The 12193-nt window shown below is 44.6% G+C and overlaps 1 protein-coding gene across 3 annotated transcripts in view; it reads left to right on the plus strand.

Annotated features, from left to right (window-relative positions):
- The window catches only part of tle5 (TLE family member 5, transcriptional modulator), a 41103-nt gene that overhangs the window by 10623 nt on the left and 18287 nt on the right, over positions 1-12193 (plus strand). For 2 of the 3 annotated variants that reach the window (XM_072660033.1, XM_072660034.1), the window contains exon 2: positions 11014-11102. In XM_072660033.1, the coding sequence (XP_072516134.1) occupies positions 11014-11102 (89 nt within the window). Of the gene's footprint in view, positions 1-11013; positions 11103-11408; positions 11690-12193 lie in introns of those variants that run through there. The other variant, XM_072660035.1, reaches the window with a different exon arrangement.

Consider the following 12193-nt stretch of genomic DNA (forward strand, 5'->3'; position numbering starts at 1 on the left):
ACACACACACACACATTAAATGCCAGGTTTGGATTATTACATTTGTCACAACCTTGGCTGGCAAAAAATTGTAGTTTTTTTTTTATTCCTGCCTCTGCGCTGGCTCAGATGTTTGTTGCATCTCTCACTCTCACACACACACTCACACACACACACATACACAGACTTTCCCCTAGGGTCTTTTCAACTTGTGTCTCTAAGGAACATCACACAAAAGAGCAGCTGTTTGGGTCATGACATGGCACAGTGCTGACCACTGCCGTGCTGATCTCTTCTCAGACCACTGTGCTGGACCACGAAGCTCAGGGTCAAGAGCAGATTACATCTCACACACGCACACACACACACGTATACATATACACACACACACACGCATACCATTCTGTTATTTCTTTAATGAATTGCAGCAGTTTCTATTTTACATTTCAGGCTCTCTAAGCAGAACCAGAATCAGGCTCTATTGGTCAAAACCCTTAAAAAATAAAGGTATATCAAGAGGTTGATTGAAGAGTGAACGTCCATACCTAAACTACACCTAGAGATGGAAAAATCGATTGGCTGTGTATCGGTATCGGCCAGTTTTCAGCCAAAATATGCAATCAATGATTGGCTGATATTTCTGTAATTGGCCAATAAGATCATATTTGAGAGTTAATGATTACAGCAGTTCTGGACTAGGTCACAGAGCGCTGCAGTTTCCTTGTTTAACTGCTGGCTGAAGCGCTGAAGCTTGCGCACGGCTGTAGAAACTAGAGTTGGACAGTGTCCATGATTTTTATATCGTTATATCATCATTAAATGATGATGCGGTATACAGTATTACTGTGGGTGGTCTTCCGTTTACGTGACGTCCATAGATTCTCGTAGATTCTCATCCTGCCCCGTTTGGTGAGAGATTTAAAGTTGATGTCCCACTTAAGGTCTCTACAGTTGTAGTTCACAGGAACTTAAAGGACTCCATAGCACCATAGTCTTGTAATAGGTCACCGAGAAGAACAGCAATAGAGAGCCCACATCCCTGGTAAGGGCCAGTACTGATTCTTAGAGTGCCAGCCTTTCCTGCTCTTCTCTCACTCTCCGGTCACGGCAGGAACACAGAGCTGGGGGAGTTTATTCTGGAGTAATTCCAGCTGTTTGATGGGCCGGCACAGTCGTCGTATGCCATACAGTAACATACAGTAGCTGAGAGGCCAGTTACACATGGATAATTTGATGGATCTTCATTGGTAGATGATCAACGCAGAGCTGGCTGATTACCATCTTAGAACCATCGTCGTGCCAAGATGCTGAGTTAGCATCACTCTGAATGCTCTCTCTCTCTACTAGATCTTGGCACTAAGATCTCTGGATGAGCGTTGGTAGATGATCAATTCTTTGGTTTAATTACTTAATTGCTGGTGGATCATTGATGACTGACCAGTCCATTGGGTCTTATGCACTGCAATTGGTAGATCATCAGTTCTGCATCTGACAACAATTAATTGATTATTGATTCTGTAATTAAAGTAATGGTAACCCCCCCCCCCCCCCCACACACACACACACACACACACACGCACACAAAGATTAGCTCTACTCCCAGCTAGGCTCACCTGCCCCATGTTGTGAATGATCACAATGGTTCGTAATCCCTGTTTACCAAAGGAAGCACGGAGGCTTACGAGAGCACCACCCAGAGCTCATCGACAGCCTGCCGCTAAGCGTGGGGAAATCCCTGTGGAGGCGGCTGCTGCGTGGGATGCTAATGCAGCGTTTAGCTGTGAATATCTGCTCATTCTTTTGAGTTTATCTGCATCCTGCCTGCCGGTGGCTTTTCCGAGACGTGTTTGTTTGCATGCGTTCCCTCGGCTTTGAGCGCTCATCCCAGGGTTATTTGTTTTGGGGGCTGGGAGTAATCGCTTGCGCTCCAGAGGTCGTGACCCCAGCAGTTCTTTTTACCGACGCCGCATCAATCACAATCACAAGCTCTCGGGCCGGTAATCGCACAAATCACGCACTGACCTGCCAGCTGCTGGACTCCGCACAGCCCTGTAAACCTGATGGCTCCAAAAACCCAGCCTGTGAGTTCCTCATAACGTCCTGCCTCCTTTCTCTCCCTCGCTCACTCTCTCCATCTCTCTCCCTCTGTCTATCTGTCTCTCTCGTTCCCCTCTCTCTTCTTCTCTTACATGCTTTTATTCTCACAGCAGTGTTTCCTGCACGGATCTGAATAAGCATTTAGCATAATGCCAAAGCCACACGTCTGCTCTTACCGTTTTGGGGAGAGGAAACCAACACCAGAACATCCTTACTCAGAGAAATGGCTCGGTTACGAAGCTCTGGTGAAGCAGAGGCATTGGTTGCTTGGCTCTGGCGGCTTTACAAGAACCCAACATATCCAAAGCTTGACCGGAGCTTCGTAACTGAGCCATTTCTCTGGGTAAGGATGTTCTGGTGTTGGTTTCCTCTTCTTCAACCGTAGATGCAGGTCCTCTTCTTTGAATTTGGTGCCCCACAACACTCCAGTCTCTTTGTGTTGTGTTAGAAAGCTGGCTAGCTCAGCTTTAAATAGTGTTAAATAGCCTGTTGGAACGTTGAGTTAGGTGTGTGAGCTGTGTACCCAGCTCTGATGCATTGGCCAGCAGACGCCAGTGCCAGCCAGCCAGCATTGCACTGGAGTAATGAGGGCAGAAAGTGCCATCTACCCACCCTGGAGAGAGCAATGCTAATTGCCCCAGCTACCAATGGCTAGCAGTATGAACTACTGAAAGCCCCTCAGTTACTATTCTGAGCTTTGATTACAGCACAGCCTGCCTTATTGCCCCTGTCTGTCTCTCTCTGTCTCTGTCTTACCTGTGTAATATTGCACTGGTTATTTTGGGAATGCCACAGTGCGTGTGTCAAACAGCTCCAGGGGTCTGGGGTTGTGGGATCGGTCCTGGCTCTGTATCGTCTCCTGAAACACTGATTGGTCAGTCTCTAGGATTTGCCTCTGTCTTCTTTCTCTCTCTCACACTGTCTTTCACTGTCTCTGCTGATCTTGGTGTTGCGTGTTCCTGCAGTGGTGGTGGGTGTTTTTGGACAGAGTGTTCAAAGTAGCCTAATCCCATTAAAATGTCTTAAAGAGGTCAGATTGGCTCAGCGCAGGGAAGTGGGATAATGCCATCTTTGTGTGTGTGTGTGTGTGTGTGTGTGTGTGTGTGTGTGTGTGTGTGTGTGTGTGTGTGTGTGTGAGAGCGTGTGTGCGTGCATGCACGCTAGGACTCGGGCCATAGAGATAATCATCCAAATCAAATTCCTGCCCAACAGGATTAGCTCCCCTTCCCGCCACTGGATTACAGAAGCCTCCAGTGCAGCGGTCCTGAAAGCCCCCGTTACTATTCTGAGCTTCGATTACAGCACAGCCTGCCGTATTCTTCCTGTCTGTCTCTCTGTCTTACCTGTGTAATATTGCTCTGCTTATTTTCGGAGGAAGAGTGGTGCCACAGGTAGCGTGGGTATCTGACGGCTCCAGGGGCCTGGGGTTGTGGGATCGATCCTAGCTTCAGTCACTGACAGTGAGGAATTTAGTATGCTCTTCCTGTGTCCATGTAGGTTTCCTCCCACTTCCCAAAAACACATAATGGGCAAATTGGCCATGCTAAATTGCCACTAGGTGTAATTAAAGGTTGTGTGTGTGTGTGTGTGGTACCCTGTGATGCACTGGCACCCTATCCAGGGCCTATACCTGCCTTGTGCCCACTGGTTCCTGGACCTACCTTTTCACACCACAACCCTCACCACAAAGAAGCAGATAAAAACATGAATGAATAAATGAATGAATGAAATACTGGCCATGTTTTTGGTTCAGGCCCAAGCTGATTGTGGTGATTGATCAGTGCAGATGTGAAGGTACTGATGGTGGCCCCTGAGAGTAGCACTTAGGTTTGCCAGCTCCGTTCAGACAGCTGAAGCAGTTTTACTCCCTGCAGCCCAGCTCTTCTCACCTAAACATCCAGGAAGCTGCCAAGACCCAGATGTGACCGTATTTGGCGTGGTGGACAGGAGCAGAGGTAAACACTGAGATTAAAAGAGTCTCCGCTGTGGAATCCTGCTGCTGCCTTCGTTTATGCCTGGCCCACACTACAGGATTTAAAAAATCCTGGCTAACCGATGTCGGAAAAGTGAGAGACTCCCCACACCTACATTTTTCCAAAGGTCCCCAGGCTACCCTATCTGCCCTGTGCACGCAAACAAGATTCCTGACCGATGTCTCCGAACCTCAAAACCTCCCGGGAGTACATCACGGGAGCAGCTGGGAATATCTCACAAACGTCATCAAATCAAGCATGGTGGATGATTTTAAGACTGCTGCTATGTTGATGAAGCCTTGGCTGAAAACCAGGGGGTCAGCAGGGTTTCTACCCAATATGGACTAAAGTATTGAGACACCTGCCTATTCTTTGTTTATCTTGCTTTTGTGGAAGTAACTGTCTCTGTTGTCCAGGGAAGGCTTTCTGCTAGGTTTTGTAGCATTGCTGTAAGAATTCCCCCCTCATCCCCAACTTCCCAACTCGACCCAAAAGTATTGGATGGAGCACCATCCATCATTCCAGAGAACACCGCTCCACAGCTCAATGCCGGGGGGCTTTATACCCCTCTAGCCCACGTCCGGCATTAGATATGGTGCCAACAGGTTCATGTGTATCTGATTGAGTGTCCTATTTTATTGGCAGTACTTCTCTACAGGGACTAGACAAGCTGTGTGTGTTTTCATTTGCTCATCTGTGTCAGCAGAGGGTGCAAGCTAAAGTAGCTAAGCTCTCCTGAAACTAAGCTCGACTTTGAACAGATTTGAATATTTACCAATCACAATCTGGGCCGCCCTTCGTCTGCACTGGCAGTAGATGGGAGGAGTAAAGGCTGGATTATAGGTGCTATACACTATGAAATAATCTAGAAAGATCATTGGTTAAAACAGCGTTATGCAAGCAAGAATAGGTATTCTATGCTCCTGGGCTCCCCCTACAGTCAGAAAGCAGAATTCACACATACTCTGCACACATACTTTTCTTAACAAGCTGAGAGATCCAGAACTGAAAGTAAAAGAAGCATGCAGACTGAGGCAGTAGAGTGATACTACAGGACTTTACACAGATATGACCTGTGTTACACAGCAGTACACAGCTCTAGCAAGCATTATCCAGCCCGCTTCACCAGAGTTACATGGTGCAGTCAGCGTGCTGAGCCCAGAGTAGCAACGATGGAGGCACTATTCTCCCTATTAGAGGTCAGTTAAGCAGTACAGTGATTTGAAACAGTTTTTTTACAAATGTACAAATGCTACATAGTGTTGCTTTAAGATCAACCTCATATCAGGAGGCCTTTTGCGATTGATGGAAGAGGCAACTCGGCCTCAAAGTCGGCCCGTTTGTCCTGCAGTATGGGCCAGACATTGGAACGAGAGAGGATGAGTGTTGATGAACGATACACACTGTCAGTCACACAAAGAATCACAATCTTCCAGCAGATTCATCTCCTCTGTCTTTATGAACGGCGCTGCTGGAAACACAGGCTTTTGTTTGTAGGCCCCCCTTCCCCCTCCCCTCGATTTTTAAATAGACTTTATGGTTTAGAGGGAATTTTCTGCAATGGTTTGATTATGTTTTTTTTCCCTGTTAAAGTGATGAGGGTCGGGGGCTGGCAGTAAATTACTGGAATGATGAATCCCATTTAGCTGCTGAAGACTCTCAATTTGCCCACCAGCACATAAAGCCTTTTAATGCTTTAATTGCATCTCAAAGGAGCAGCGCAGAATAGCAAGAATCAAATTAGGGGATTGTCCTATATTTTGGAGCAGCTATGGGTGTGCGCATGTATGTACGTTTTTATGCGAGTGTGTGTGCATTTTCTTCGGGAAAGGAAAAAGTTGAGTTCAGTTTGGTGAGGTGGGCCCGTCTTTTTGAAAAGGCAGCGTGAGCGTCTTTTAAGCCTGCTAACCCGCGGCGGGGAGATTTGACATTTCTATTTTTTATTTTTATTTTTTTATTTTTTTTTTTCCCGCTTTCACTTAAATTCCAGCTCTTGCCCTCTTCCTCAGCCTAATGCCGTACTTTCCTGCAGCCTGTTGTTGGGCCCGTTTCCTACGTTGTGGCCAGCCTTGAACCGCAGTGCACCACATTTCCATTTAGCGAAGCCCAAAGACTAGCGAGCCACTGCTGAAAGCCATCGCTGTGTGGGTGTAGCGTCCCGGAGCTCTCCACTACAAGCTACTCCACCTGAGGCTGTGGACTAGGAAGGTTTGAGAACTGAATGCGTCTCCATATTCTCTCAGAGGCTGAGCGTTTGGCTCCGAGCGCCTGTCCATTCACTCCGGCCTCTTACTCTGTGAGTGAACGAGTGCTGGGAGTTCACACCGCTGACCTGGATTGATGTTTAAAAATCATCACGATTTTAAACCTGTACCTATTATTAACCCTTGGAGCCCCACAGGCTCGCCAGCAACCTTGCTGTGCAGGTTTTATTCAAAGGTGCCAAAGAATTTGTTTATTAAGTAATTCGGTGGTAATAGTATGTGACTGGTTGGGGTGAAAAATGCTATTTACCGCCCTGTTATTTAGCTTCAGGATGAAACGCGTTTCCTTCTATGAAAGGCACATGGGGGAGGGCACGTGGTTTACAGAACCAATACAGTGCTTATATTTGTATATTTGATATTTTATAATTATTCCTGAGTCTTGTCCTCTCTGTGTGCAATGTTTGTGGTAGCTGAAGAAATTTTAGTCTGTTTGCTAGGGTTGGCTTGTAGCCTAGCACCTGCTTGTCTGGCATCGGGTCGACCCTTTTTCGATCAGCTTAGCATTAGCCTTTAGCCACTCCCCAGGCTTCTGTGAAATGGCTTCTCCGGCATTCCATCCCCCAGTTTTCCTTTTTTTGGGCACCTTCTCAGTTCAAATTGCTATTTAATATTCTTATTTAATATTTTTCTTGCATGGTCACTCAGTTTGTGAGGACGGCTGCCATTCTTGGATCGCGATAGGAGTGGGGACCTTTGTGCGTCCATTTATCAAATTTTATGGCCCATTTTATGGTCGATAATTATCAGTAAACCGTTAAGTGGTCCCAGCTCTAGAAATGAGAACCACCTCCTTCTTCTTCTTCTTCTCCTCCATGTAAGACTAATCTGGTTTAAATGGCACTTCAAGTAGGATTAGTATCCTTAAATTAGTGCTTGAAATAGGCCTGCGTACTTCAGGAATTGAAACCACCGTTATCAGCTCAGTCTTTTTTTATTATTATTATTATTATTATTTTATTTTTAATACGTCTTTGTCTGCATGTGTGATGTAGAACCACAGACAAGGTCAGTACACAGGCAGCTTTCTAAGCAGAGCTGTAGAAGCAATACTACAAACAGAAAGATGAACACTAGTACAGGTTTTCACAGTTCTAACTCTTGTTGCTGCTGCTGTTCTTTCACTTGACCCTTAAAGAAATGAAAACCAGCCTTTTTTTTTAGTGGAACAAAATATTTACTTTAGTTAAACCAGTTTTATTAATGGAAGAATATGTTAAATGTCTTCCTGTTAAAAATGAATAAATAAGAAAGCTGCACATGGGGAGTTTTTTTGAACCATTGTGTTTCCAGTTAATGATTATTTTAATTATGGATTTATCTGCTGATTATTTTCTCAGTTAATTGATGGATTGGGTGTTTAAAAGTCTAAAAATATTAAGAAATTGGTGGAATTTTGCTATTGTTTTGCATTTTGAAATTGGTTGTCCCCTAGGGCTGTTAGATATGGTAAAAATACTTTAGCACGATATTTAAACTTTTTGTTCGCAGTACACAATATTTATCACGATACATGTAATGACCAGACTAAAAACATCAGTAGCGACAGATTCTAAAAAAATACCATTTAGATCCTCTCCCGTACCGAATAGTGATTTTTATTCAACGTCTGCTGCACTTTATCTAACTAAACCAGTCTAATTACACTGTTTGTAATTAAACCTGCAGCTGATCAGTGTTTATTAAGCACTAACAGTATCCTCCATATGCTTAGAAAAGCATATTAATAACAATAATAATAATATAATAATAATATTATTCCAATAACAAAATTATCACGATACAATAAAATATTGTCATTACCCAGCTCTAGTTTTTAAATATTTAATATGAAAATGCATGATTATTTAATTTTCAGTAATATTTAGCAATCTTATGGAATGGGTTTCTCCCAGCATAAATGAAAGATAGTTAAATGGTAGTGTGAGCATCACATGAAAAGCTCACTCCACTATTTACGACTGTGAGAAATTGAGCCTGGGTCAGTTGTCTGCTCTGTATCTGATCCCCCTTACTTTTGGGTATTTGGGGGTTAATTTTGATTCCAGCAGCAGGGAGTCTTCACACACTCCAGTAGGCTACAAGTACTGTGAATTCTCTGCGAAACTGCATGCAACATGCCATGACCTCAATACTGTGAAGGATCCATACTAATGCATGTACTGTTATACTCCAATCCTTCTGTGCTTTTGCTTTTATTCCTCACAATATCAGTATAATCTATAGTCTTTATAATGAGTACCATAGGTCCAGTGTTTGAATAGGAAGCAGAACAGGTATGGGTTAAAAGTCAGTGTCTAGTGCTGGTACATTTTCACTGCTTTACAAACTGAAACTGGACGCACTAAAGGATTGCAGAAGGCGACAGGAGGTGAAAATAAGGTGATTTTGCCCGTTGGCCGTGCACTAGATAATGGGGCTCTGCAGCGACACTGGGCTGTTAATGAGAGAAGCTCCAGCTGACTGGGTCTTGATTGCCTGTGTGCTTGAACCGCTGCTCGTTAGCTCCTTTAGCCTGATCTGGCTTGATTTCCGGTAATGGTGAAGCGCTGTGCAGAAGAGCTGAGCGCAGTTTGCAGAGGTTGTGTTCTCGACCGTCTGCGTTCATAAAAATCAGTGAGAACTGTTGGTTAAACCACCTGTTTACTTTTACCAGAGTGACGGCATCTGGTCAGAGGTGTTCCTCAACATTTTGGGGGCCTAAGCAGTGTCTTCTTTTGGGGCATAAACATGATGTCAGCAGGCAGGGCTGCTAATAACTAAACCACCTTTTAAAATGAGTGAAGAAATGGAGATGTATATTTGAGATGTAACGATTTGGGCAAAATGTTGATATCCAGTATTTTTCATGTACATATTTGAATGTTGATATATAAAAATGTGTAACAATTAACAAATTAATAATTTTCAAAATTACTGTACATTATCATACTGTAACACATTAATTACAAATGCAGTGAAATAAAGAAATACAAATATACTATATGTCCAAATATTTGTGGACACCCTTTTAATAAATGCATTCAACTACTAAGGTGCACCCATTGCTGACACAGATGTGCAATACCTCCCTGTAGAGACATATTGCCAAAGAAATAGGACTCTGGAGCGTATAAACATTAACCTATTCGCACGGTGCCTAATGCCAGGTGTGGGCTAGAGGGGTATAAAGCCCCTCAGCATTGAGCTGTGTGTTAGAGCGCCGGGTTATTGATAACAGGGTTGTGGGTTCGATTCCCAGACTTGGCAAGTTGCCACTGTTGGGCCCTTGAGCAAGACCCTTTACCCTCTCTGCTCCCTGGGCACTGGACTTGGCTGCCCACCGCTCTAGTTCGTGTGTGTGTGTGTGTGTGTGTGTGTGTGTGTGTGTGTGTGTGTGTGTGTGTGTGTGTGTGTGTGCTCACTACCACAGATGGGTTACGTTTATCTTTATAATGGTGCTCCGTCCAAGACCCGATGGGATGAGGTGGAGTGGTGATCACCCAACATCTTGACCTCACTAATGCTGTATATCAATGCAATCAAATCCTCACAGCAATGCTCCAAATCTATTAGGAAGCCTTCTCTGGAGAGTAGAGACAGTTACTCCAACAAAAGCAGCAGAAACTCTGTTTTAATACCCTTGATTTCAGAAGAAACAATAAATGAACAGGTGACCCAATACTTTTGTCCATATAGTGTGCGTGTGCGTGTATGTGTGTGTTTATATATATATATATATATATATATATATATATATATATATATATATATATATATATATATATATATATATATATATATATATATAAATACATTTTATTTGGCATCATCTAAACCAGTGGTCTCCAACCCTTCAAGTTTCAACTCCAACCCAAATCGAACACGCCTCGTTTGGCCAGTCATGGATTTCCTAAAGGCAGTTGGATCGGGTTGGGGTGGATTGGAAGGAAGCTCTCCCAGAGCAGGATTGGAGACCACCTGAAGAGTGTACTGTTCTGGAGTTCTGTGTATACATCATCCAATCTCAGTTTGAAATATCTGTGATCAGTAGTGTAATATCATTGCACATCCCTATTTAATGTGATTTCCATGCGGAAGTGTGTAAGACAGAAGTAGCAAGGAATGTGTGGGTGTAAGGGACAGTGTTCAGTGATGGCTGCAGGGATGGGTGTACTGGGTGCCCCCTGCTTGTACCGGTTGGGGAAAGACCGACCAGACCTTCCCTGCTCTCTGTCTTCCTGAGCGCTCATCCTGGAAGGAGCTGGAACAGCAACCCCCCCCCCCCCTTTAATAACTGCTGCAAGTTCCTCACGTTTAATACAACTCTAGTTTAGAAGCAAACCCCATCTGACTGAAGGTTGACTGACAGGGATTTTGTTTTTTGGGAAAATTGTGTTTCATATCTTGGAAAGGCGCTCACAGATTTGTTCCGTACTGCAGGCTCTGGTCTACCTCCCCAGAGTTCCGGCACAATCTCGCTTTTGCAATTTAATAATTTTCAAAAGCCCCCTACCTGAATTTGCGGAAATGGTGCTGTTGTGGAGTTGTTATTGCAGTTTTGAATGGTGTGCCGTTAAGCATGGTAATCTGTGCTCAACCGGTGTGTGTGTGTGTGTGTGTGTGTGTGTGTGTGTGTGTGTGTGTGTGTGTGTGTGTGTGTAGTGGCGCAGTGGGCAGAGCGCAGTGTGACTGACTGATTGTTAATGCTTTGATTACAGGCTTCATCACAGCAGCTCAAATTCACCACGTCAGACTCGTGTGACCGCATTAAGGACGAGTTCCAGTTCCTCCAAGCACAATATCACAGGTAATTTCTCTCTCTCTCTCTCTCTCGCTCTCGCTCTCGCTGGCTGTCGTGCTCTCTTGCTGCCTCGCTCCCTCACTCTCAGTATCCTGCATCCTGGGTGATCCGATCAAAAGTGGCCAGCAACATGTGTGAGCAGGGGACGGCGCATGTCTAAGATCACTCAAACCACATGGCCAGATGGTCCGAGATGCATATGACCACATTATTCTTGTAGTGTGAACAGCAAAGCGCCTCGATGCGTCCCGGACAGCAAACCACCGCCCACATCAGCCGCGTCACTGCCCCAGCCGGAAAGTACATAGCACTAATAACTGCGACATTGCACCACCCACCCACTCATGCGGACAGTTAGCCGTTAGCTGAGTTAGCCGTTAGATTATTTTTTTTTTATCATGCTAAAAACTGACAGTTTCAAACTGGATCCTGGAACTGGAAACTGGATACTCCCATACTGAACCATGAGCACGGACTCTGGACGTTTTGCAAATGATGTGAGAAATCCGATCACAAGCGGTTACAGGAGACTCATTTAAAGGGTGTGATCAGATCGCTGGAGGACGCATGTTAATGCCAGGTGTGAACAGCAGGTGAATTCGTTGCGCACATTCTTGCTTACTCTCACTTTTGCTCTTTTGCGTTTTGTCTCTTGCATCCTCTCGCGCACACTCGCGTCTGTTGCCGTTCTCTCATTCACTGTATGTGCTTTGTTAGGCTCGCTCTCGCGCTCTCTCTCCTGCATTCTGTCTTATTTGCTCTGTTACTGTGTATCACTCTTACTTTCTGTCTTTTGCTTTCTCTCGCATGTTCTCCTCTCTCTCTCTCTCTCTCTCTCTCTCTCTCTCTCTCTCTCTCTCTCTCTCTCTCTCTCTCTCTCTCTCTCTCTCATGCTCTCACTCTAAGTTCCTTATGCTCTCACTCTAACTTTCTAATGCTCTCTCGTGCACTCTCCTTCTCTTGCTTTCGATTTCTTGCATTCTCTCACATCGCTATGTTTTGCTTCTCTCTCTCTCTCTCTGTTCAGAAATAATGAGAATAAGAACTACAGTACTAATGGTGATAACCTCGATAATGACAACAGTGATAAAAACTGT

Source organism: Salminus brasiliensis, chromosome 17, assembly GCF_030463535.1.
Source record: "Salminus brasiliensis chromosome 17, fSalBra1.hap2, whole genome shotgun sequence".
Taxonomy (NCBI): Eukaryota; Metazoa; Chordata; class Actinopteri; order Characiformes; family Bryconidae; genus Salminus; species Salminus brasiliensis.